The following is a 27,475-nucleotide window of genomic DNA, read 5'->3' on the forward strand; positions in this document are numbered from 1 at the left end:
CTCCTTTAAAATACTTTATTGCAACATTACACGGTACTCCAACTTTCCCAGCAGCAGGACTTGCATGTGAACACCACAACAGATTACTCTTAAATTAAAACTCACTCATATATATATATATAAAAAAATCTGTTTGTACAGACGCTCCTCGCGATTCATCGGCGGTGAGAGCACAGCAGCCCCAGCTTTTTCCACCTGATAAACTTGTTTCTGGTGGCGCCCAGAGCAGGTTCCCCCCCAGGAGCAGTTCAGCAGCTGCTCTGTGTGCAGGGACACCCCCAGCAGCGGCTCTCTGGCTATTCCTGGTTAATATGAGTCTACAATGTATTGGTTCTCTCTTAGGAAAGCAGCATTATAGAATGGTTTTTTTTTTCTTTAAAAAACACTTTTTTTTTTTTTTTTCTTTTTTTTCTGTAAAATGAACAGACAGGATCAACAAGAACAACAAAATGCCATCATCACTTTGTCACTTTGCCATCACTGTTCAGCTCAAGTGCGCAGCGAGTTTTCTACCCTGTGAGGACACAACTCGAGCCATTCGGGTATTGATGCAGAACAGCCCCCCCGACACGATGTGATCCCTGCCTTGGAGGAGTGAAGATGCATTTCAGACCATAGCAGCACATTCAGTGATTTTTTTTTCTTTTTTTCTTTTTTCTCTAAATCTAAACTGACATCTGAGCTACCTGCAGCCAACCAGCTTCAAGTGAGAGTCTCCCATTGCCCAGGGAGCGAAGGAAGGGGACAGAGGATAAAGGCACTTTAGGAAGGAGAGAAGAGCAGCATCCAGGCCCCACCGCACGGAGCTGCAGCCTTCCTCCCTCCCCTTTTCATAGCACTTAACAATAAATTAAGCAGCCTCAGTGGGGCAGCAGAAAGCCAAGGCACTTTGCATGGGTCAGCGCTGCAGTGTCACGCTGCGCCCACGCGTCTCCCCAGGGATGTCCCCAGGATGAGCACTTCTCTGCCATCCATGCAAAAAAGGGAGAACCTCTCCCAAGCAAAGCCAAGAACCCGCAAATCCCAGACCTAATGGCAACAAGAAACAAGGCACACACGTCTCTCCAAGCAGAAGCAGTCACACTACCCTGCAGCCACAGCCATCCATCGCAGCACAGACCCAGGACCCACGAGCACCTGCCCTGTGCTCAACAAGGGGGTCGTGGATATTTTGGTCACATAAGCCAGGTGAGAGCTGGCTGTGCACAACTGGTGGCCCATGCAGAGCTGGGAGTCATTGCAGCAGTAAACACACCTGAGCACAGCAGACATCTGCCATCCAGGCGACAAAGAAAGCAAACAGAAACATTTTACCATTTCCTTTTGGACTCTGTGACCCTCCCCAGCTCTTCTGCAACACCCCCCCCCCCAACAGAAAGACCAGCTCACCCCTGACACCCCCAGCAGCCAGCGAGCAGAGTCCAAGCAGCAGTGAGCCCCGCTGCATCACCACAGCCCTCACCCTGGCTCTCCCCTCCCCTTCCCCCCACGGTGCTGGAGGAGGAGAGAAGGATGAGTGTGGAGCTGTCCTCACACAGCCAGCAGGAAGAGTGAATCCCCAAAGCAGGCTTCAGGCACAGGGGCTCTCAGATGGGCTGGGGGGACGCAGTGAGCTCTGGGTGCCCGGGGCTGGGTCCTGCTGTTGTGGGGATGGGCAGCTCTCAGGCAGGGGCAGGCAGTCACAGGTTGATGTCCGTGACATCTGTGGGGGTGCTGGTGGGCTGGCTGGCCGGGTAAGCAGCAGTCTTGGTGGTGCTATATTCCTGTTGGCTTTGGGATGCCTGCTTCAGGCTCTCGGCTAGGGCGGCCTCAATCTGCTCCTGACAAGCCTTCAGGCAGTCCTGTGGGAGAAGGGGGGGACAAGAGGCCTCAGTCCTGCTGTTCAGAACTGAGGACCTTAAAACAGCTCTGAGCGGCTGCTGGATTATACCTCTGGCCCCCAGGCATCGAAGCACAGAGAAGCCCTTTTCCTGCAGGAGACATTTCCAACTTGCCTGTCATTTACACCCCTCCCCAGGAGAAGTCCCACAATCTGGTTGCCCTCACCCCACTGAATGCAGCAGTGAGCTCAGCACTGCAGCCAACCCCCACCAAGCTCAGGGGCAGAGCAGAACATCTCTGGGCTGGCCACAACCATCGCTCAGGACAGATACACACACGAGTACAGGCCTGGGGACTCAGCTGCCTCCCTCAGGCTCACGGTCTCTTCAAACTCTGCATCTCACTGTGTGTCCCTGCAGCCACTGCTGCTCTTTCCCCTACCCAAATAGGACCAGATCATCGCCACTGGGAGCCTGATGGCACGCACATCACAGCAGAGCTGGAAGCCAGAACTCACACTTCCTTACAGCCAGACCCCGATGTGACCAGAGGAGGGAACTCCCTCACCTCACCAAAGCAGTGCTGTGACCACCACAGAAGGGCACAGCCTGGCCCTGCTCCCACACGCTGTCACCAAGCAGCACGAGGTGGCATTTTGCACCTCAGGGCCGTAGCCGAGTCGGCTACCACAGGGCTGTGTGTGCTCGGGGATATTGTCACACATCGAAATCTCTTACCAGGAATCCACTGCCGGTTCTTAGAAACTGTCAGAGGATGTGGCTAGCAGAAATAGCAACGCCCACCAACCCCTGCCCTGCGCCGCTTCCAGTAAGCGCAGCCCAACACGCTGCAGCCCAGAGACAGGCAGAGGGGACAGCGCAGGGCACAGCGTGCTGTCATGGAGCTGCCCCCACTTGCCGCCTGTCTGCAGATAGGGACATCCCCAGGGCTTCCTCTGGCTGCAGGGTCTGGGCAGGGGCTGGCTGAGGCTGGAAGGCAGCTGAGCTGTCCCTGACCGTTTTGGCTCCACTCCCTTTGCAGTGTCCCCCCTGCTTCCCACCTGTTCCCTCCACCAACCCCAGCCCACAGCAGGTTTCAGCCCTTGTCCCATTCACCACAGCAGCTTGAAAGCAGCTGGCTGCACTGATTAACTCTTTAAAAAGGCTCCTGCAAACAAAAACATATAAAAAGCTGCACGAATAAAGCAAGACAACCTCCTGCCCCATCCCCTCCCTGTGCACAAAGCCAGGTCACAGCCTCCCATCCGCCAAAGGCACCAGTTCCAAGTCCCAGAACTGCTGTCAGGGGACTGAAACCAATCCCACACCGGCTGCCGGGATTTGTGCTGGGACAGAAGAAAAGATGAAAAGGGGCCCAGGCAGGATAAGAGCTTCCTACGGCTTCAGAGCACCCAGAATGACCAGCACACACGGAGCCTGGTGACACCCCTTCCCCACTTAGAGGGCAGCAGAGGGGCACGTGGATGCTCCCCACTACCCCGTAATGCTGCATGCCCCCAGCCTGGGTACCTGCAACCAGACACCATGGAGGCAAGCAGATGCCAAGCCCAGCTTCACCCAGTGCCCCAGCCTGCCTGGTCAACCCGATCCCACCGACACCTGTCTGCACAGGGAACAGACGCTCCCTTTTGTGCTGCTTTTCAAAGGCTCTGAGCTCACCTTCTCGGCACAGATGGCACGTGGGGGCCGGGAGCCGCCTGAAGCCATGGGCACATCTAGAAATGCTCTCTGGCCTTTAGGCCTTCACCAAACCAGGGCCAGAATCATTACAGACAGGTATTTCCCCTCTCCATCCAAACGAAGCTAAAGAAATGGGAAGGGTCTCCACCTTATCCCACAGCCAAACCTCCCTGCTGCTGCCCAGCTGACACTCACCACCTCTGTGCCAGTGATGCCGGCCAGCAGCTCGGTGACTGCCTCCCCACCAAAGCCATTCACGGAGATGCTCAGGCCGTGCACTGCCGCGCTGATGCTGCCCGTCGCGATCATGGAGGGGGGGTACATGGCAAAAGTGTAGTCTAAGACCAGGATGAGGACACATGAGAGAAAAAAAGGAGCTGTTAGCTTCTTATTTGTTACTTCTTTCTTGCTGTGTGCAAGCTCTTAAGTTCTTGGGACTGAATTTCATGGGAAACTAGTGAGGGCAGAGCAGAGTCTCCAGCTTAGCAGGGAGAAACAGGAGCAAAGCAATGGAAAACAGGCTGAGCATCACAGCAGCAAGCTTCACCAAGCTATTTCCCTGGGCCTCTCTCACCAAAAGAAGTGCCAAAGGTGACCTTGCTCCACTGACAGAACAAGGCCAACCCAGGCTCACAGTGCAGCTGCCTTTGCTCTCCGTGCTCTCCAGCACATGGCCTCCCACAGGCAGAGGGGTGGCACAGCTGCTCTGCTCCTCCCGCCATCTCCCAGGCACCCACTAAGAGCCCCCAGGACACTTCTCCTACTTTGTCAGGGACAGAGAACAAGCTGCTGAGCAGAAAAGCTCTTCTGCATGAATGAAGGCAGGCACTAAAGGCTGCTCCCCAGCAGCTGTTCCCAGCAGGAACAGGCACCCACCTGTGGCACACAGGGCAATGAAGGTCTGTGCGTGCTTCTTCACCAGCTCCATCTTGTCCTTAGGTAGCGCGAGGTGATAGAGGATGTGAGCCAAAAAATCGTTTGCTATCACTGAGACCAGGTCCCACTTTAACTTCTCCAAGACCAGAATTTCCCAGTCCTGCAGAAAGACAGACAGACGTTAGGGCTAAGTCCGGAAGAGATTCACAGTTCATGGCCGGTTACACACAGAGTCTGGGGAAGGGCCAGTAAAGCAGCACAGCCCTTTAGGCAGGGAGGAAGAGAGGAACGTCCCTGCCCTGTGACTATGGCACAAATCCAGCCTTGTGCTGCTGTGAAGGCTGGAGCAAAGATGAGCAGAGGAAGCAACAAATCCGGTTTCTTCTTCCCAAGGTGCAGCCAGATTAACCACCTGCTTTGCAGACATTCCTCTGGGCACTCCTTTGCTTTGCAGTGCTGCTGCAACAGTAACAACAGCGGAGCAAGCAGCAGCACACACATCAGTCCTGTGCTCCCTCCCCACTCCTGAAAGGAGCCACCCAGGCTCCCAGGAGCAGCACAGTGTGGGACCATCTGGTTGTCACAGCACAGGGAATACAGCAGCCCTGCGAACATGCAGGGGAAGGAAAGCACCACAGCACGGCTCTGTGCTGGGGCTGGGAGAGCTGAGCTGGGATTCCTATCAGGTAACTCCATTTCAGGGCCCGGTCCTGCCCAGCACATTATCTGTTCTTTGTCCAAATAGTCTAAGATTACAAGGTCAGTCTGCCCATAGAAGTACCACAGCTCTGCCAGAACAGATGGATTTGAAGAAGTGAGATTTTTTTCATAAGGGCAGATCTCCATTTCCTTCTTTTCTTTTTTTCCCCCTTAACTCACTTTCCCCTCAAGACAACAACACTGGTTTTGAGTTGCTTAAATGAACAGCACTGCTCAACCTGCTCCAAATCCCCCGCCAGGCCCAATGTGCTATTTGCTGCTTCACAGCTTGTGCTTCTCCAACCAGAAAGCACTGCTTTGCTAGAACAGACTCACTGCCTCCCATATGGACAGCCAGCCTGCCAGGCTCGCTGTATTCTTCAGCCAAATCAACAGAGGGAAAGCAAGAAATGCAGCAACAAGATCCAGAACCTGAAGACCACAGCACAGAGCACCCAGGATGCCTGGTTCTGCAGGGAAAAAATCAGGCTTAGATAGGAGATGGCCACCAACTCAACTGAGCAACACAGCGAGGTGACATGAGAAGAGTCACAAAAGAGAAGTGCCATGTGCCTGTCTGCAATGCACAAAAGCAGCTCTCTTCCAGCTAATAAAAAGGTTCAGCTTCTCGAAAGCCTCGTTACAAGAGGCTGATTCTGAGCCCTAGCTGGCACTCGGTGCTGGCTGACAGTGACAGGCACTAAGGGCTGCTACCAGCTCACGGGGGAGGCTGCCCTCTGGCCACACCAGCCCGCTCCTCCTTTCCCTCCTGCTCACTCCTGGGACTCCCCACTCTCAGAGCAGCAGGGCAGAATCTCTGAATCACTTTATCTGTGGAAGAAGCTGAACAAAAGGCTGCAAGAGATAGGGAGGCACGTTTGCGACAGCAGCACCACTCAGTGTAGCAAACATCCTTTTCCTGGCATTTTGTTTTGCACCTAAATGCAACAGTCTCTGCCTAATGAAAGAGAGGAAGATAGTGGAAAACGTTTCCTTTGTTTCTCTTGCCTGTGGAGTCCCACCTCCCTGTGGAAGGGCTGCAAGCTGCCAACATCACTCAGAAAGCATCCCATCAATGGGAATATACCCAGTCCCTGCCCTGCAGGAGCTCCCCACAGTTGGCTCACATCTCTTGGGCTGGAAACCTCACAGCAGCTGGGTTTTCCCTACAAGCTCACATTCTCCATCCTTTCCAGCTACATCCTACAGAAGAAAGAAAAGGAAGAGAAGCAGCATCACCCAGTGTATTCTCACTATGGTTCTACTACAGCGAAACAATCTCAGGCTCCTCATCGAGGGGGATCTGAGTCGAGAGCAAAGATGGTTTTACTCCATCTGCAGCTCTGCAAGCTCCAACTCGAAGCGAGTCATAGCAGCTTCTCTCCTCATTATGTAGTGACAGTCACCCTGTAAATCAAGCTCTGCCCTCAGCAACACCCACACATGCGCCGTGCCTATGAGAAGGCTGTGTAAACACATCTGGCAGTGCTGCACAAGGAGCAGAGCCCAGCTCCTCTGCAGCAGCCCAGCCTGCAAGAGAAAGGAAGTCGTGCTTGATTTTGTCACTTGGGTTGATAAGGTTCCATTTTGCACTAGCAAAGCAGGAGCTGCTCTGGTATGAGCTGACTCAAAGGAAGGGTGGAAGAGCTGCTGATGTGGCTGTCGGCCACCCACCCACCCTCAGCAGCTGAGACACAGCTACAGAAATGAGAGGCCATGACAGCCCGTCTGCAAATAGGAAATCTAGTGCAAACATTCATTTCCATCCCCTGACCAAACAGTTCAAAACTGGATACCAAAGGTAAAGGTGCAGAAGTCACACCTATTCCACGCGCGCACAAAGCAGAAGGTAAACCACAGGCACACATGCATTCTGGAAGGTCAATGCTTATCACAACTGAACGTCCCTTTCTACTCAGCTGTTATCCCTCCCCCTCATTTTCACTCCTCATCACCTGGTGTCAGTGCTGCTGCCCTTTGCTGTGTGCCTCATGGGTCTGCTCACAGTCTGTGCTGGTTGATGCCTGGAATCTGAGCAACCGATCTTAGATCAAAGAGCTCAGAGGCAAGCCAACAGATCAGGCAGATGCATGCAGGCCAAAGAAAAAAAAACCCTGCACTTTATTAAAGGGAAAAAAAAAAAGAAGAAAAAAAAAGAAGGTAGGTTAGATAACGCCCTCAACGGAAATCCAGCTTCCTCCAAATGGACAAGTCCCTCGTTGCATCACTTCCTTCTCTCTAGAATAACTTCAGCTAGATTGTGTTTCAAGCGTGTCCATTCCGAGCTGCTGAGCCAGTGCCAAGCATCCCCGCAGGAGAAGGAAGCAAAGCTCAGGGGAAAGCAAGCCAGCTTCCTTCAAAAGGCCGGGAGGAACCGGTGGGAGCTGAAACTGCAACGATCCACAAGAGGCAGGATGCACCACTGCCCACATCTTGATTAAGAAGCTCCCCTTCCCCTCCCCACCCTCTTCCAGAGCAAGATTGTGAAAGAGGAGCAACATTACCACGATTAGCACAGTGGAGGGAAACAGCAGCTCACCCTGGTTTTGTAATCGGGGCGTTAACTCTTGAAAGGTTTGTCTCCACTTGGAGACCTGGCAAGTATCTTTAGATGCTCCCTCTGCTCCCTCTTTGAACTGGAGAACAGAGAACTGGAGCAGGATCTGCACCCAACAAGGTAAAGCATCTTCCAAAAAGAAGCCTTGGGAAGCTGCTCCGGTCACACTGACCCCATAACGTGGTGAGGAATGAGCCACACCAGGTACTCAGCTGTGCCCCACTCTGCAGTGTCCCAGGATCCTGGTGGGAAAACTGCACAGGAAAAGCAGAACTCCAGCAGAAAGACTCAGACAAAGAAAAAAGCAACAGGTGGCTGGCAGGCAGCACAACTCTCCTCCATTTCCACTGCAACATGAGCAAGAGGAGGGAGAAAGGAAGATGAATGTGGCATGGCTTAGCCACAGCTTCCTGCTGACAAACCTCTGGGGCGGGAGGGCAGCCTCCAAGCAAGGAGGCTTTAGCATTTCAGTGGAGGGCAAACAAAAGCCTCTGGGATGGTCCAATTCCTTATGGCCCAAGGCCCCTACTGCAGAAACCATTAGTCTATGCTGTGGTGATCACCCCTGAACAAGAGGGGTGATGACAATGGTATGAAAGGGAGACAGAAACATGGGAGTAAAGCACTGACACAGTGCCAAAAGAACCCTCCTGTTACAAGCTGATGGGACCCCAGTGCTGGGAAGATGCATGTGAAGAATCCACCGACAGGTGAGAAGCTGCTCTCCAGGATGAAATCTTGCTGACAGCTGGACAAACCCCTGACATTGTTTTGTGGCAGCTCTAGCAGCAGACTGCTACAGTACAAGCACAGCTCAGCATCCAAAGCAGCAGTGAGCACGTGCATCCCCTCTGCATTTCCATTCCTCGCTGTTATTCAAGGAAATGATCTGTGTACAACCTGACCTAGCTGTGCATGTCCCTGTTCACTGCAGGGGAGTTGGACTAGATGACCTTTAAAGGTCCCTTCCAACTCTGAGGATTCTATGATTCTACTTTCTTCATGACTGCTAGAGAAGGCAGCAACGACCCACAAATAACTACAGGGAGAGATGTATGGAGGGGAGGGGAGTTTCCCCAACCTTCACTGGCACTTGGAAAACCCACAGTCAGAGCAAAGCCCGTAGCAGAGCTGCCTTCTGATTCACACCTGAAAGTTCTGTCCCCACCTTGGGGACAAATCATTCTTTGCTCACTTCACCCACCGCCAGCCCAGAAAAACAGATATTTAATACAGCAATGACTAACCCTGAAAAATTCTCACAGATAAACCTCCGGGGATGTTTGTTACACGAAATGAGTTAGCCATTTCCTCCAGAGAGCTCTGATCCAGCAGCAAGGGAGGTCCCCATATAAAGGGGTTCTCTGGTTCTATCAGCTAAGCTGAATTCAGATGTTAGGATCTTTTTTTCAGACAAGAAAACATTCTGCCTTTCCAAGCCTATGCAGCTACTGCCCAAGTGTCTGATGGGACTAAGCAGAGCAGCCCTGCTTTAACTCAAGACCTGGAAGCAGAGCCTGGGAAGCAAGCTGCCAGCATTGCTATCACCTCAGCAGCACTGGCAGCGCAGCAAGCCTGATCCTCAGTCATCCTGCTCCCACCCATTCTGCTGGGTAACAGCTCCTAAGGCTTCATTTCCCCAGCAGGGTGCAATGCAGCTCCCCTGCCATGCCCAGGAGCAGGGTGCAAAGCAACTGGAACGGAGCAGAGGGGCACGTTCCAGTGCCCGCCTCCTGCTCTGCTGCAGAGCAGACAGGGCCTTTGTTCCCCAGAGCTTGCTCAGGAGCACACTCAGGAGCAAGCTCTGTGCTGGCAGCCAGCACGTAAGGCACAGGAAGTTTCTCTGTAATGCGGAGGTGACAATCCTGCTTCCCACAAGAGGGAGAGAGGCTGTGCCAAGGAGAGAAAAGTCTCCACCTACAGACATCAAACCCACCAAGGCAGAGAGGTGAGAAAGTTGGCTGGGGAACCAAGAGGAAGGTTGAAAAGTGGGACAAAAAGCACAAGGAGACACAGGGACAGGTATGCTGCCAAGCAGCAGCACGCAGGAGATAGAAGGGCGAGGGAGGGGCTGGAGGTCCCTTAGAGATAGGGGTGGTTACCAGGAGCTGCTGAGGCGTGATGGAGTTTTCTGTGTAGATGCAGAGCTTCTCCACTGTAAGGGGCATGGTTTCCCGCAGCTTGGAAGCCAGCAGCATGCACACTGCACCCAGAAGTTGCAGGTGATTCTTCCGCACAGGGACAGAAGACAGGTAGCGATCCACGTAATTCATGGCCAAGGGGAACACCTCCTCCTCACATTTCTGCTCCTCACACACCTGAGAAAAAACAATTAAAAAAAAAAAAAAAAAAGGAAGCTTTAATCACCACCGGACTCCCCAAATCCTGCCTGCACCAGCTTCAAAGGGTCTGGTCAGGATGGTGTTTCACACTTATCTGCAGGGCTGTGACAGCACCACAGCACAAAGGTGCAAATGAGCTACAAGCATTAAGTCTACAGCTTCCACAGTAGCAACAGATTCTACCAAAGCTGTAGACATTCATCTTCCTGCAGAAAACAGAACTTGTATGTGGTTAGAGAGAACCCAACTGCCCTATTTGCAGCCTCCTAACTCCTCCTGCAGATGCCTGCAGCGAGTTTATCAGCTTTGGAGAGTTGGGACGATGGGGGAAAACTCATCCTGCCAGCAGCACCCAGCTGGAGAGCAGCTTGTGCAGCATCCTCTGCCAGCCCCCAACTCTTCCTCAGCCACCCTGGCACCACCGCCATGAGCAGAACACCAGGGCTTTCCATTCCAGCCCTCTGCTCCCATCTCAGCACCACAACCCTGGTCACATTCACTCCTTTTTCCCAGCACAGCCATACAAATACAGCAGTTTCTCCTCACGGAGCACTGTGCTCCCCCAGCAGCAGCCCTGCATGGGCTGCACACAGCGCTGGGAGCAGTGCCAGGTGTCTCCTACTTTTTGACAGCCTTACGAGCTCCCCAGCAACAGGCTCCAAAGCAGCGTTTGTCTAACTAACGTCGGAAAGGGAACTGCAGGAACAGGGCAGCGCTAATAGGAAGAACGACAGACAGACTCGCTAAAAGCACCGTGCCCCATCGTTTCTTTTTGCCAGCACTGGGCTCCATCCAAAGTCATCTGCTTTTTGCACAACGTTCTTTCTTCCCGTGCTGGCTGCACGCTCTGACCGCCGCACCGAGAGGTCCCCTAAGGCGTCCCGCACTGCAGCGCATCCCACAGAGCCACATTCGTTTCTCATTTAGGGAAGGAAACACCAGCGATATTATTTCCCCCTTCTAACGAGGCGTCCTCAGCCCCGCGCAGGACACGCGGTCCTGGGCACCGCCACCGCCGCTCAGCCCCAACCCGGACACGTTACGGAGCGCGGTGCGGATGGGGCTCCCACAACGTTACCGGGAGCGCGTGTGGGTGCACAGGCTGCGGCTCGGGGCTCCGCTCCTCCCGCTCGGGCGATCGCTTCCAGCACAAGCGCTGCCCCTTCGCTCCCCCCCCTCACCCCGCAGCCACAGCCACAGCAGTACGGACAGCACGGACAGCACGGACAATAGGGACAGTACGGACAGCACGGACAATAGGGACAGTAGGGACACTTCGCCTCCGCCGTCCCCCGGCCGCCCCGCAGGCTCCACGAAGGGCCGTGCCGGGAGCCGCTCCGCTCCCCGCTTCTCGCCGCCTCGTTCCCGCCAGCGCGGGGACTCGCGGGGAGGGACGACGGGCGCACGAAAGCACCGGAGCCAGGGCCAGGAGCCGAGCGCGGAGGCGGAGAGGAGGCGCCGACGGGGGCAGTACCTCCAGCATCCAGAACGCCAGCATTTTCCGCATGTAGGGCTTGATCTCGCGCTGCACGCACTGGAAGTAGGACACGCGGGGGCTGTAGCGCTCCTCCTGGCTCAGCAGGTTCTGCAGCACCCGCCGGTCCCCCAGCAGCTGCGGGTCGCGCCCGGCGCGGGGGACTCGAGCCGCGGGCTCCACGCACAGCAGCTCCATGGGCGCGGGGCGACGCGGCTCCGCTGCTGCGGCCGCGACACGCCGGGAGCGGGCGGCGCGCGGGGGGGCGGGGCCTCGACTCAATGGAGGCGGGCCCTCGGCGCTCGCAACCAATCGGCGCGCGGCTTTGATGGAACGCGCCGAAAGCCGGAGCTGGACACGCCCACCCCCACCAAGTGGCGGGACGGCAGCACGTGGGGCGGCCGCGGGAGCCGCTGCCATGTTGGGGGGAGCGGCCGTCCCGGACCTTCCCGGACCCGTCTCGGCCCATCCCGGACCCGTCTCGGCTCATCCCGCGGCCGTCTGCCCCCCCGCCCGTTTAGTTTGCGGGAGCTGATCTCGGCAGCGACCCCAGCGAGGCCGAGGTGCGCGTGAGGGTGAGGGATGTCCGGGCAGACTCCAAAGGAACAGTCCCCGGGCTCCCAAGGGATGCACGTCAAACCCGTAATTACCGTTTCTAACAGTAATTTTTCAGCATTTACTCCTATTCCTTTCCCCGCTTTTTGTGGCCAGAGCCTTTCAAGGCTACACAAATAATCAGCCGCATACACAGCTCGGTGCCAGTCTGTACTTACGCTGCTGCCTTCCACAAGTTGCCCTCACGCTGAGTGGTGCAGCTCCTCAGCAGATAGCAGCCTGTGTCTGCACAGATAAGGCCCTTCAGGGCTCTGCTGTTTGTTCAGAACAGTTAACAATCGTTTGGAAATACTTTTACAAATTGTACCTGAGCAACTTCTTCAGGAATTGTCAGGGACGCTCAAGTCTTTCTAATGAATTTGCAATGTGCTCCTGCAGCACAGGGTTTGTTACGAGCTGCTACTTCATTCAGATACTTGCAGGTGGCACAGCAGCAATTGCTTTGTGGCATGGGAAGCTGAAGGCAGCAGGACACACGCCCACCCATGTTGCTCCATACAGTTGCAAAGTGTCTACAAAAACTGGGATGTCTCAACTTTGCTCCTGACGTTTCTAACTGCCTTATCCTTTGAAATGAAGCACCTCTGCAGCACACGCTCCTGTAACACATCTCTGCATGGGGCACTTCTTCAAATACAGAGTGTTATGCATCACATTCTGGCTGTGTTGAGGGAAGACACACAGAACTGGATGGAGATAAACCCAAATCCAATTCACACCAGCAATCTACCTGCAGCTCCCCTGCTCTACTCCCCCGTTCTCTCATTGTGAATGACAGCCCCCATTTGTGCAGGGGAAGAGATGGGCCCCACGTCCCACATTTTTAGTAAAAATAGCAGCTATTTTCTTTAGGCAGGCAAAGGGAAACCACAGCACTGGGTTCTTGGTCCTTCTGGTTTCTGGGCTGCGCCTTTTGAAATTGAAAGTTCCAGGCCCCTTCCCAGACTTCATGGTCTGGTTCCTATACTCCCCATCTCTGGCCGGAGCTGGGCTCAGTGGCAGCTGTGCCCCATGGGACACAGGGGGAGAATGAAGCCTGTTGCATAAGGAAGTATTCCTTCCAGATGATGACTTGGCAAAACCAGTGCCTCTGCAAGCCACATTATCAGGCTAGGAAGGCAAATTACAGGCTGAAGGCGTCCCCAGAAGCTCATTGTGTGGGTGTGCAGAGGAGAAGGAGAAAATTCCAGGAAAGCCAAATTTTGGTCAGTGCTGCCCGTAGATAGTCAGCTTCCTGGCCACGGCCACAGAGAGCACAGCAACATCAAAAAGGAAATTCCTGCAGAGCAAAAATTAAAGAACAGATCGCCTCCAGACTTCCAGGATCCCCAACCAGCACTGTTGTTCTTTGCTGAATCATAAAGCGGGCTCATTTTTTGGGTATTCTTGTGATGAACTGAGAAGCCTGACCAGCAGCTGGGGATTTTAAAGGGGCGATGCAAATGCAGGGCTGATTCTGGTGGGCATGGGTTGGGATGGCCATTCAGAAAATGCATTTCTGAAAACTCTTCTCTGCAGGAATTTCCAGCTCCGTCATTTGGTATGGGCGGAGGATCCCGCTCCAAGGGCTCTTAATGAAGCTGTATTTTTTTCACACTGCTTTCTGATGCATTTAGAGCTGCCTCCCATCCAGTTTTGATCTACCAAGAGCTAAGCTATCCTTGGTCATACTGCAACTACAGCGTCAGCACTGACATCAACACGAAACTGCTCAACGTACACGAAGGACGTGAAAACCAAATCCATGAACAAATAACAATATGATTTGCTATAGGAAATCCCCCAAATAAAATGAAAAGCAGGTACCATTTTGTGCATGTGAGGGGAAGAGCACAGGCAGTATTTCACCCTTCCTGCTTTGAGGATTTGGAAGTACCTCAACCTGTTGTATTTCACATCCAGTTTTCCCCAGCAGTGCCAATGAAGATGGGCTGGTGTTAGCAGGACGGCAGCTTGGGGCACACAGCATCCCGCTCCTGCAGCTGTTCCCTGGCTGTCAATGCAGAGGAGCTGAGTAGCTCCTGGTCCCGCTCCCACACTTCAACTTGAGACAACTGTTCCTCCCCTTGCAGCTCTCTCTCTTTTCTCATATTCATTCTTAAAATTCAGGGTTGGGGGAGGAAGAAAAAAGCTTTCACTGAAGTGCGGTTGGGAAAAGTGTAACGCTGCAGGATCTGACCCAGGGGATGTGTTTCCCAATAGCTTTCCCATTACTGGCAACCACTGCATTCCCTTTCCTCTGACTTGGTCAGACTTTTGAGTACAACTAATTAGTTCAGAGTGATATCATCTAAATACCGACTCTCCACAGCACTGTGATACAGCCAGCTCTGATGTACGTGAGCCTTCCGAACAAAGCTACGTGTTCCTAAGATCAAAATACAACTTTTAACTCCCCATATTAGAGCAGCTTTTGCTGAAATTTGGACCAATCCTCTGTTTAAATGGAAAGTGCTGAGTTGATGTTACATCCATCGCTTCTACACCCACACATGCCCATTCCTGGGAAATGCATCGGTTTGGCAATATCAGTTTCTTAACTAAGATTACTAAAGGTGAGAAACAGCTGGATCTGGGAATCCCTCTGCTTCAGTGGCTTCCAGAACAGAACAGCAGCAGCAAAGAGGTGTGAGCAGGAATAGACAGAGATGCAGTTGTACACAAGAGCTTCACCAACGATTCCCCTCTGGCAAATCAGGAGAAGACTTCAAGTTGCAGTCATGGCTTTGGGGTGTCTCCATTGCAAAGCAGCTGGGCCAGATCTGACCCCAGTGGAGCCAGGCTGGATTGCCACAGCCAACCATTAAATGCAGCTCCACCTGACCTTCTACTAAAAGCATTAACACAAGTCACTCTTCACCTGTCATTTTAGCAGCTGTTTTCTGCCCCGTTCCCTTTTCCTAACAAATTCTAAAATTAAGCCCCATTTTCACTGGTTCAGACTCACGACACACTGAGCAACCCCAGGTGAATGCTCAGTTTTGCTCCTATATCAGGCATCTCAGAAACCAGCCCAATTCTGCTGGTAAAGATAGAAAGAAAGACTGCAAAAAGAAAAAAAAAAGCAAAGCTGAAACCAATCAATTTCAGAAAGCAAACTGGGCTTGGAAAGCCCCCATTTGCGATATATTTAGTTAATTTTAGGGGAATATCTGTGGTAGTCAATTATGCAAATTGTTAAAAAATAGCACCCTAAAAATTTATGCATTAAATATGCATTTTTCAACCACCCTTCCCGTGCCCATTCTTCCTGCCCTGTTCATTCCCTGCCCTGAGACGGTCTTGTTGTCTGTGTCTCTCATGCCCTGTTCAGAAGTCTGGATGTGTTAGGGCTTTTTCTAGGAATGCTGGGTTACACGGCACCTCTCATTTGAGGACGCAGTGCTGGTGCCTACTGCCTGTCTGCCACTGCCAACCGCCAGCTGGAGCCAGCACAACAGTTCCCATTAGCAAAGGCAGAATTTGCGATGGGAGGACAGGAATGTCATCAGAGCTGAGCCTGTGCCAGGTCCGAGTCCTTGAAGGGAGGCAGGACAGGACAATGTGTGTGTGGGTCTAGGAGTGTTTAGGGGAAAGAAAGAAACAGATTGATACTCCCTAATTTCCCCACTCGCAGTGCACCTGGCTCCTGCTCCCTTCCAGCACTGCCTGAGCACACACAGGAGCTCTGAACTGGAGGCAGACCTTGCAGACAAGCCTTTACAGTGAGCCTGCTGGCTACCCTGCCTTCACACCCTGCTGTAACTGAAAGGAAACATCCTGCACCAACGCTGCCTCACCCAGACAGCAGCGGGCACTGAGCAGAGCTGCTCCCAGCCCACATCTGTGCATGGCAGATCCCCAGCCCTGCAGCCCTACAGACAGCCCCAAAGCCCCCCGTCTTTGCAGCCAACCTGCTTTGGCACACAGCAGGTCAATGCACCTAAGACAGAATGCATCCCCTCCAACTGGGCAGAGAGAAACATGCATAGCAGTTCAGATGGCAGCCAGAGAAGGAAAACTTTGAGGACCAACAAGTCGCAATTATTAAGTACAGGCAAAGGCAAAATGTCACACCTCTGTGTTAATAAGTGGAAATCAGATACAATCCACGCAGCAGCACAAGGCATTGCTCAGAAGTCTCTTCTGCTGAGTATCAGAGCGTGCTCACCAACACCCTCCCAGGGGCACAGATGTCACTGTATTGCTTGTGACTGCCACATCCCGGTACCTCTGCACATCTCAGGAGACAGAAAAAGATCAACTTCACTGAGATGCTAATATCCATAATAACATATGGATGCATTTCTCCCGGCACTTCTGCTAGTTGTATATTACCTACATATGCTTCTGCATTCATATCATCAATAATTACTGACATTAACAACATGCTAATGAGACACACTCTCTGAGTGCATGCACATCACTGAGCAAGGAGCATTTCTCATGTATTTAGGCAGATCTCTGGTGGAGCCATTCCAACAGCAGCCTGACACATTAACCATTTCTTCCAACACCAACTTGCTGCTCCGTGCTTGCTCTGAGCCCTGCAGCACAGCATCACAACTCCTGCCTCTATAGCAGCACAGCAGGGAAGAAGATACTTAAACTGTAAAGGAGTGCAGGAGCATCCCACCTATGGATGGGGAAACTGGGGCACGGAGCACTGAAAGGATTTGCGTGGTGCTCCAGGCAGACAAGGCCACCTGGAGAGGGAGCCCACAGTTCCCAGCACAGTGCCCTCCCTGCACAAGCCATAGAGCTGGAGACACAGCTCTCTTGCCCTAGGCACTGATCTGCATGGCACTCACTTGCACATATTTTCCACTGCTCTGTGATATAGGGCTGTAAACTCCTCTCTGGATGATTTCCCATAGCCTGGCAAACAAAGGGACCTTGCAACTGGTGTTGGCTCCTCATCACCTCTTTGGCAGGGAGACTCCCTGCCCAGGGCCACTGTGCCAGTCCCAGAGCAGGCTCTAAGCAATGGCAAGTGCAGAACTGACCAGCCCCATGTCACAGCTGCTGATTATCTGCAACAGCTTGGAACTGGCAGCATGGAGTACAAGGCTTGCCAGGAACACTAGAAACTTATTACCATAAAAACTCCTTCCTCATATATTAAATCCAAAGCCCACTTGAAGCAGCAGAAAGATGCTGGCCCAGCAGCTTTAGATGGTCAAACTGAAGATGCTGGTTTGGACTCACACTTTGTTCTCTTGGTGTTTTGGACCAGTCTGGTCCCCTGACCAATGTGAACTTAACATGACCCTTGAAAGAAGTAAAGGAGAAAGACCCCCACCACGCAGCACAGCAGGGCAAAGAGGAGAGAACGAAGCAGGCAGAGAGCTGCAGGCAGCCAGCGGAAGGTGCATGTGGAGGACTGAGCAAAGCAAGGAGAATGAACTGCTCTTGCTTGTCCCGTGACAAATGTGTGTAGCTCAGATGGCAAAGTGACAGGAGGAAATGGTCCCATCGGATTCAGCCAAGGAACTTTTGCTTCCCAGGCTGAGCTCTGAGCGGCTCATGTGATGGAAAGCAGAGGGACATGTTTCTCCTCCCACCTGAGCTCTAAGGGCTTCCTGCATTCAGAAAAGACAAATGTCAAACTGTTGGGGGAATGGGTCGATCCTGCCACATGCTGGGTTAGCAGGCAGCTCCCTCACACCCACACAATGACCAGGAGATGTGCTGCTGCCTAAAGTACAGCTGAATATGGAAGGGCTTCATTTTGGAACAAAAGCTGTGAGCAGCTCCAGTGGAGCCAGGAGCAGATTCTACTTGGAAAAAAAAAACCAAACACTTTTTGCTGGCGTCTGTAGTGAAAGGAATGAGATCCGGGTCTTCTTGGTGAATTGCTGGGTCTGAGAATGCTTGAAAGGTTTCCTAGAGACAACAGTGCAGTGCATGGAAATGCTTTCCATTTGCAGCAGCACTCCTACCTCGTTCCTCTCAGTGCACCAACCTAAGCACGACCTTTTGGGGCCTGACAGCTAACAACCAGTCCTGGCTCCTGCCACTTCCTTTCCTGCCTACAATGCCAACTTCTTGCCATTCCTAAGCAAGATTACAAACCAAAAGGGGCCCAACTACTCTCTGGATATCAAGATTATTTTGTATTGTAAGAAGCATAAGAAAAGATGCTAAATCATACGCTTCAGAGCTGACATCAGCAACAGCTCCAGCAAATGACCCCCAGTCTCCTTCCACCTTCCTTGGAGTCCAGTCTCAGCAGCACAGCAGTTTCTGTTTTCTAGTACCTTAGCAATTTTCCCCAGAGAGAATGGGCAACATTTCCTTCCATCCAGAGAATATGGAACAGCATAAAAATAAGCAATAAGTGTTTGTGGTAAAAACAGAAACACACCAGAAAGAGCCAGGAAGCACTGGGGCTTTGGGATTGCTCCTGCCCTGCTCATTAGTCTGGACAGACCACACGCCTCAGCTTCCCTCCAGCAAAAGGAGATAATGGAGGAGTGTAACTCCATCAATTCCACAATGGGATCAGGGTGGCAAATTCATTTAGTTATATTTAAATGAGTATATCCATTAAAGAAACGATATCAATACAACACACTTCATGTCAGTGCAGCTATCTTCTACTGCTTGCACGACACTGGCAAATAAACCGCCTGCAGCTCAGCAGTTCACAATTGGTGCAGCACGGGCAGAGCTCTGTCCTGCCACGCTGCCCCAGGACAGGGAGCAGGCAGAAGGCTGTGCACTAAGAGTGCTGCCATTAATAAGGAAATTGGAGCTGGGTCACTACAGCCTAAACATAGACGAGGGGAAAACAAAACAAAACACCAGGGGAATTTTAGAGGCCACCAGACACCAGCCCGCCCTGTGGTCCTGTCTGTCTGTCTGTCTGGCCATGCTGCTGCAGCCCAGCTGACCACAGCAGGTCTCCCTCCAGGACTGCAGTTGGGCAGGAAATATTCTTCCCATCCCACAACCATGTTCTGCATCAGGATGAAACTGAGATCCTTCAGAGCTTCAGTCTTATTTTGTGAAGGAACAGCCCTATGCAATCCCACTCTGTGGGTCAGTCCTTCCTTTCCCATAAAGGCAATGGGCACTGCCTGGCTTTGCAAGAGCTCCTGCTTGTCCCCAACCTCTGCCCAAGCCTTCCACCACCTCCTGGCAGAGCAGACTCCCTTCATTCATTTTCTCCCTTTGCTTGCCACCTTGCAGCTCCTTACCAGGCTTTTGCAGATGGTGTCTCAATGCCTAATCGTGCACAACACCTCCTGCATTATCTGGGTCCTGGAGGCCACCCCACAACAAGCATCCCTGCCAGAAAGGTCAGAGATAAGAAAAAGGTCCCTTTGTGCTCTGTTTCCCTGCCTGGGTTTCTTAGAATCCAGCTGCCTTCGAGAGAAGAAAGAAAATAAACAACTGCAAGTAAGTCCCAGCACTGACTCTTAACACCTAGGTAAGAAGAAGAGGTTGCCTGAGGCACTAGCCAGGCCCTATCCCTACACACAGGGAAGGCAAAAGGCGGCACTAACTGTACTTCTAAAGGTAGCTCTGCAATAACCTGCATTTAACCAAGTGACAAACTGGAAGGTACTGTGATGACAGCTAACGGAGAAGTGAGATCATACATACTGAATCACATCTCCCTAGGCTCTTGTATTTTAAACGTCCTTAACTTTTTTCCATCACAGCTGCTGCAGCTTAGGCCAACAGTGACAGCTTTGGAAAATCCCATCATTGCAGTTTAACAATGATGAATTGGTTAATACCTGTAATGTGCTTTGCCAGTGTAGATTTGTGCAGGCAGCATAAATACTGCTCCTACTTCTTGACGAAGAAATCCCACAGAACACACATTTAGCTGATAACCAGAACAGAACATAGGTGTCCCTGCCAGTCACACTGCCTGACCTCTTCCCCTCTCACTGGGGGTGGAGATGAGGAAGATGAGCATCCAGGAGAACAGCTGTATTGGTGCGTGTTCATCACTCCTCAACACAAGCACTCGTCCTCCCTGCAGGGCTGAGGTTCTGCATGGCCAGCACACACTGTGCACATTGCCTCAGTTTCCCCATCCACAGATTGAGGTTGATAGAAGGAATTTTCATAGAACTCGGCATTTTTGTAATAGCTGCATTTTCACGTTTGTTGCTTTTTCTTAATTATTGGCTGGGCATATAAATACCATCCGCCCAAGGCTACAGCACAGAAAGTCAAAGGCCTACGTCACTGATTTACGAGATCTCCATTCAGTTCAGTTCGCCTCCCTCTGAAGTTCCCATGGGAAAAGCTGCCTTTCATTTCCTTTCAAAAAAGTCTCATGTATGGCACTGCTGGGAGCTGCTAAAGCTCTTTTTGCCATTGCCACAATCTTCTCCAGCAGCATCAGCCAGATGTGCTGCTTCTCCCTTCTGCTGCACTGAATTTGGCAAAGAAGCAAAGGTACCAAGTTAAAAGGAAATGAGGGCATTGTGCTTTTACTTATGAAATTGGTGACTAGGTTAAAAACTTTGGTGATCTAAAACAATACACAGGGCAGAGGAAGAAATCAACACACATAAGCACTAATGGAAAACACCCAACTGGCACAGCCAGACAGAGAGGGCTCAGAGACAGGGCTGGCATTTGCCATCCGTTAGACCCTTGAGACCTCACCAATTTCAAAGGGCTCCCACGTGCAACGTGAAGCAAACAGGAGCCCATTCAGCCTCATAATATGCAAACTTCTACCACCCTTCAGCTGACAAACACGTTAGAAATGTGTGTTTATTTACTTCCTGCACAGTGTAAGTTAAGAAGGAGAAAATAGATGCTCAGCAACGATCTCTGCTCACCTGCTGAGATTGATGGTTGGATGCACAGCTGAAAACTACAGTGGTGCCTTACAGACCAATTTCCACTTCCATCTCCTGCCACTTTGTGCACCTGCAAAGCTGCCTGCCAAGACCCTGCAGACCCAACTAGGTGCTTAAGGCTGAGCACATGGACACTTCTGAGCTCACTCTGCAAACCACTCTGGAGGTACTAAGCTGAAATGGCATTCTGGCAGCCGAGATCATACCGAGTTTCCAGCCATCAAAGAATTTTGCTGTGTTTAGGCATGAACATGGCAGAAACCCTTTGGAGACAGACTACGGCACACAGAGCATCTCAATAGTTATTTCCCTGCATTCAGTATCACAACCATGAATACCTGAGAATCTCCTCTGCAGAGTTCTGCAGTTACTGTGATGGTGCTGATCATCTGGGGTATCACAAACCTACATCAATCAAGCTATGAATGCAGAGCAGCTGACCTACATGGCAGTATCCTATCAGGCCAGGGCTGAGGAGGTGGCCTGAGAAGCCACAGCTGGTTCTATGTAAGATGACAGAAAAATGCTGAGATGTTTTTTGGCTGACAATGAGAAGTGTCACACCCCCAGCTGAAGTATTTGAGGAAATCACTGCCAAATCAGAGACTTTCTGGGGTATTTCCAGAGGAGAGGTTGATTCAAGGCTCTGATTATGAATGAAACTGAATACAATGAATGAAAAAAGAGATCAGACCTCCCCTCTTTATTAACTTTCTGGCTCAGGCTAGAAGTTTAAACAAGGATAGTTGGGAAGGTACTTTCCACAGGCCTGAAGTCCATCTGTGCTTGCCCAAGCCCAGCTCCTCCATAAGACACGTACATACAAAAATGATATCTGTCCTGAAGACAGCAAATCCCCAAATGCTCGAGTTTCAGACAGACCACTTACAAGTGGAAAGCCCTTACAAGAGAAAGTGCCAGCTGCATATGCAAAGGAACACTGAGAAGCAAGTTTGTGCAAATGACTTCTGGGTCAGAGCAAGTAGATTTGTGTGTATGGCTGACTTGTGCTGTGTTGGAAGGAGCAAACAGGACACCGTCTCACTGACCTACAGAGCTGTTTCCTGCCCTTCATCTCCCATTTGCACAAACTGCAGGTCCTGCATTGCCAGCACCCTTGGCACCCCCACTCCATGTACAGGCATGAGGCAGGAGGACACAAACCAGCACTCCTGCACCAGCTGACTTCTGCTCTCAAATAGGAAGTTGATAAAAATCTCACTTGGCTGCAGAAAGAAAATCAGATTTCAAAACCTCTGCCAAGAGGCCTCCAGAGCCCATCAGGAGATCTGTCACTAACCCTTGGCAGCAGGAAGCCCCTTCCCTCTGCACCTGAGGCAGACACCAGACACCCTGGTTGTGCCTAGTCAACTCTTTGAGGATGTTTTCCTCTCCTGAGCTGTTGCTTATATTCTCCTGTTTTGTTTTTTTAATCTTGGGATCTGTCACACATCAAATGTGCTTTCATCAATAAGTAGGTTGGGGGCAAACCTTGCAAAAGGCCCCAGGCACATGCACACAGCATGGCACTGAACAGGGCACGCTGCCTGGGGGCAAGCAGGTGCTCTGTGCTTTTCACCCCTCTCCCCTCTTTTCTCTCTGTGTACTATATCAGTCTGATTAAATCAAACCTGTTTAACCGCCACAAGCAGATGTGAGGACCCCATTCGTTACAGAAAAAAAGGAAAGAAAAGAAAGATGGCATGTGGTAACAGTTGTCTGCACATGAAACATGGCCTGCAGCCCTCTGTGAACCCCAAAGCCACAGGATCCTTGTTTGGGGTGTGGGAACTCATTTTCTCAGACCCTCAAAGACTCAGTTAAAACAGACCCTGCTGTAGGTGAGGCGGAGGAAACACACACTCTGTGAGACACCGCGTGTCCTCCCAGCTCTCAGCCCTCCTTGCCCAAGGAGCCCCTTACAGCACAGCCAAGGTAAGCTAACAGGGCTTCACACTGAGAAGATGCAGAGACATAGGAGGAAGAGAAGGAAGGAAAGGAAATTATATCCATCTCCATGCCCAGCACAGGGAGATGAACAGCCAGAGCAAGCAATTAAGCCTATCGTTGCCTCCCAGCTGGCATGGGTGCTCAGAGACATGCTGCAGACTGCAGGCCATTAAGAACAGGGCTGTCATCCCCACAAGGCTTTATCAGTGGCTGTTTCTTCTTTCTTTCTGTCTTGCTCCAAACTCTTAATTTCTAAAAAGGGTGGGAGATGTCACAGAATCAGCAACACATCCTGAACAGCTGTTGCCACCCTCTATCTCTGCCTCACCCCTTGTCCCTGCTGCTTCTGGAGCCCCCAGAGAGGCAAACAGCTCAGCCTGGCTAACAGGAAGCCCTGATGCTACACCACCAGCCTGGAGTGCTGAAGACCCCTGGTGGGATTCAGTCCTGGGTTCCCATTGGGACTGATGCATTTCCTTGAAGTGCTTTGCTCAGGAATGCCAACATTCTTAACACAACAGAATTTAACAGGTATCTAAAGGTGATGGTAACCCTACTCAACACCACTCTCGCAAAGCTAAACAACTGCATGAGCCCCAGCTGAGGAGTGGGGGCTCTTCACAGCCCACCCAAACAGCTTTCCTGTCCTGCAGAAATGAAAAGGGCTCAAAAGAGGGATCCCAAGCCCAGCTGGGATAAGCAAACTTGCACAACTGCAGCTCAGAAGCTTACAATCGAATGCAGGAATTGCTTCTGCTGGCCCCATAAGCTCCCTGCCTGGGGATGACACAGATGGATTCACCTCGTTCAGCTGGAGGAGACAGCCCCAGCCCAATCCAGAGAGCAGCAGGATCCCAGACCCCTGCTGGATCTGTGCCTGGGGGAGCAGGATTTCTCCCCCACCCTTACCCTGGAAGGGCAACACCCAACGTGTGGTTTCCTGAAGCAACAGATATTTGTCAGAGAAAGCAGTAAGGAACACAAATGTGGTAAGTGGCCTCTGCTGAGCTGTGCAGGTTGGCAGTGCTCATGCTTTGAGGTAAGGCTATCACCCTGTTAGGCCAGCAGCAACACCCTGCTCTTTGCAAGATATCAAAGGCATGGGCAATGCAGCTCAGGCTCAGAGCAGACATGGCTTCCACTGGCAGGCTGCAGCCACAGAGGGAAGCGTGCAAAAAGCAGACAGGCACATCATCCTGGCCCAGCTCTACTGCTGACGTCTGCCTTACCAGTGACTGAACCTACTTGTTGCAGCACCTCCTCCAGCAATGTGAAGACATCTACAGGACAGACAGATGCCTGGGGTGAGGAGCAAGGCTCCAGCACCAAGATGCACATTCTGCTGTACATGCCCTTGGCTCTCTGCCATTAATTGCTAAAATACTAATTTACAGCATACTCCATAGCAAGGGACTGCATCAGTGCTTGCTGCATCCAGCATCTGGCACACCTGAGGTAGCTGCAGTTTGCCAGACCAAGGGTGGTGACAAAGAATGACAGCTTGTGGATGGGACTGGGCAGAGATCTTATGTTCTCCAGCACAGGACCAGCTGTATGACCTGTAAGGATCTGGAGGGCAGAATATCACCACACCTGACACTGTTCCTCTGCTTTTCTTTCAGCAAACTCTGCATCTGAACTCTACATCTGTTGATCCAGCAACCAGCTCAGCCCATCTCCTCATCACCTTTGGGCTCTAAGGTTTGAAGAAAACAGAAGGAACAAAATGCAGAACATCCACTGAGTCACCGATGAGGCAGGAAAAGCTGACCTGGAATCTGCAATAGTTCCTGGCAGCAGAGGCTCTGATCAGCCTGGAAGTGTGGGTTTACATGCTTGCTGGATTAGATACAGCACTGACTCAAACACAACTATGAGCTAATGGGATGGGAAAGAACAGTTTTTACATCAGCTAAATAGCATTACAATAAAAAGTCCAGTGGATATCAACCACCCCGGGCCCACTTTAATCAGTAAAGATGTTCTGACACTCCAGTTAGGCCAAAAGAAAGCTCCTGGGATCTCCCACTGGGGCTATTTGTAGTCTTGATGAAATGGCTTCAAGCTTTACTCAGAACTCCAAGGATGGAACACCTAACTCACGCACCGAGATGGATCCTGCACTCTGGAAACTCCATCTTACACACATGCAACATAATTTTGAGAAGATTTATGTGAACTCCAGAAGTGACCCAGCAGAGCTGCACAGATCCCCATCCCATGAGCCCAGGCAGGGCAGTGCTTTCTGCCAAGACATCAGCCTCCTCCACCAGCAAGCAACAAGTCCACAGGGTATTACTTCACACAATCATATTGCCAACATTAACACCACTGTTGCTTTAGAGAGGAGGTTATTTGTCAATAGTAGCAAAGCAGCTACAGCCTCACTGCATTCAGGTCATGATCTCTGCAAGCAATAGTCCAATGTCCTTAGGAGAAACATTCTCAGACGTACAGCTTATTCCCTCCTTGCCCTTGTCCTGTGTATCAAGTGCTTGTCACTATCATACTATGCAACAACCCTTACAATGCATTAGTCAAGGAGCTTGGGGGCTTCACTTTTCAGAACCACATGGGCACAGGGAAGGTTTTGGTGACATCCTGACTGCTGTAAGGGGGCTGTAAGAGTCTAAATGAATTCGCTGCTAGCTATTTTGGCTTCTGACATAAGCCAGTAAGAGCACATGGTGACAACGTGCCCTCTGGTGGCAGTGGTGCTGGGGGACAGAAGCACATGCAAAAGTTCACCCCCACATCGACCGCAGCAATTTCCACCAACCCATCTCTGTTGCTGCTCAGAAACACCAGGTTCAAACACCAGGTTCCCACACCAGCCCCCTGCAGCCCCCCCTTCACCAGCACTGCCCAGTTCAGAACTGACAAAGCCTTGGGGTTTCCCTACCAAAGAGTGGACAGTCATCCATTCCCATCATTCTTTACAAGGCTGAATTTCAACAGGCTTCACAGCTTCTCCCCCCTGGGACCGTCAGTATGAGAATAACTATTCAGCTGTAGCTCTCTGAGGTTTAATGTTTGTCTGGGGTGACACAATAAGGACTTGGGATTCCCACCTCCTACATCTTCTTTGAAATAATCTGCATGAAATTCTGTAAAAACACGTGAGCTTCTTTCCTTTCTCAGTCTGAGACCGATCTGAAAGTGCTTCTTGTTGCAAAAGGAAGCGTTCCAAACTCTGGGAAAAAACCCCATGCTCAGGAAGGCGCACAGACTCCCACCATCCCACATCTCCTTGTTTTGCTGCCAGCTGACTGATTTCACAGCACTGCAGAGGAAGCTGGCACCATAAACTGGCAAACGTTTCCAGCAGCAACATCGATTCCCACTCCACATGGGCTCCAAAATAAGGATGTCACCCTCCACCTATGGACACGAACAGCCAGCATGGTTCTGCTCGCTTCCAGATTCCTTCCCTTTCACATCAGATCCCTGGCAACATCTTTCAGCACAGCCCTGAAGCTCTCCTTGTTTCACTTCACCCCTTTCCTCTTGGCTGGCCAGTCTCCTCCGGTGGCTGCGAGCAGCTGCTGCTTCACAGACACACAAGAAACCCCGACATCACTGAGCAGCCAGACCTTTATGGAAGCATTTCCCACTCCCACCCTGCCAGGCAAACGGAAGCCATGCATAACAGAATGATGTACCCGTGCCATAAAACAGGATGCAGCACATCACACATAGGGACTTCTGCACATATTTAGCTGAGGGAAATTCCACCAGACTCTGGATTTTCAGTTTGTAACTGAGTTTAGAAGGGACTGCAGTGCTCTGGTTAGAACCCAAGGGCTCCAGCTGACACCACCAATGACACCACCACTGACACCACCACCAATGTTATGTTATGTACTGTAACATCAGCGGGTGCACTTTATCAGTTCTGAGAGCAGCTCACGAGGCATGGCAGTACTTATTGATGGGAAAAAACGTGCAGAGGAGCAAGGAGATTGTGTCTGGTTATTCAGCAGGCTGGATGCAGCCAGGACTAGAATCCAAAATAACACAGTGCTCTGCACCAATAACCAGAGCACCCAGCAGCCCTCACTGCAGGGCTTCCCCTGCTACCCCCTCCTCAGAGACACCCCGTGTACAAAGAAACAGCTTTGTTCTGAAGTGTATGATACTGTGGGATGGGGGAAAAGTATTCCCAAGAGTAAAACAAACAAACAAAAAACCCACAAAGCCAACGAAAACCAACCGGGCAGCACAGGGCTGGGATCTCATTTATCCAACAGCTCCCACGTGTGAGTAAACCAAGTAATGCAGCCACCGAACATGAAGCCTGAGCCTGTTCTCAGCAGCTTCACTCGGCTGCTTTGAGCTCCCAGCTGCCACATCCCTCCATATCGCACATCACTCAGCCCCACAATCAACCAGCAGGTCACAGCTCCACCACACACAGCGCGTCCATTCCCAGCTCCTTGTGCTCCCTCACACTCCGTTAATCACTGCCACCGATTCCAGCAGCCAGCGCAGCACACACAGCCCCGAACACAGCGAGGGACCGACCCCGCCGGGCACAGCAGAGCTGGGTGCTGACACCGCCACAACAACGGCACCTTCACACACCGGCAGCTCAGGGCCAGGCCGTACTATGGCAGCAGCTCCCCGCT

General features: G+C 51.7%; 1 protein-coding gene across 4 annotated transcripts in view; it reads right to left on the reverse strand.

The window, feature by feature from the left end:
* Positions 1-27,475, reverse strand: part of CCND3 (cyclin D3) — a 27,798-nt gene continuing 323 nt past the window's right edge. The window contains exons 1-5 of one of the 4 annotated variants that reach the window (XM_015885194.2): positions 11,470-11,721; positions 9,756-9,971; positions 4,398-4,557; positions 3,717-3,859; positions 1-1,841 (exon numbers count right to left, since the gene is read on the reverse strand). In XM_015885194.2, the coding sequence (XP_015740680.2) occupies positions 1,680-1,841; positions 3,717-3,859; positions 4,398-4,557; positions 9,756-9,971; positions 11,470-11,667 (879 nt within the window). In that variant the 5' untranslated portion in view covers positions 11,668-11,721 and the 3' untranslated portion in view covers positions 1-1,679. Of the gene's footprint in view, positions 1,842-3,716; positions 3,860-4,397; positions 4,558-9,755; positions 9,972-11,469; positions 11,722-27,475 lie in introns of those variants that run through there. The other 3 variants (XM_015885195.3, XM_085526959.1, XM_085526960.1) reach the window with 3 other exon arrangements.

This window comes from Coturnix japonica, chromosome 38 (assembly GCF_054131305.1).
Source record: "Coturnix japonica strain WE chromosome 38, WE-NBRP24, whole genome shotgun sequence".
In the NCBI taxonomy this organism is placed as follows: Eukaryota; Metazoa; Chordata; class Aves; order Galliformes; family Phasianidae; genus Coturnix; species Coturnix japonica.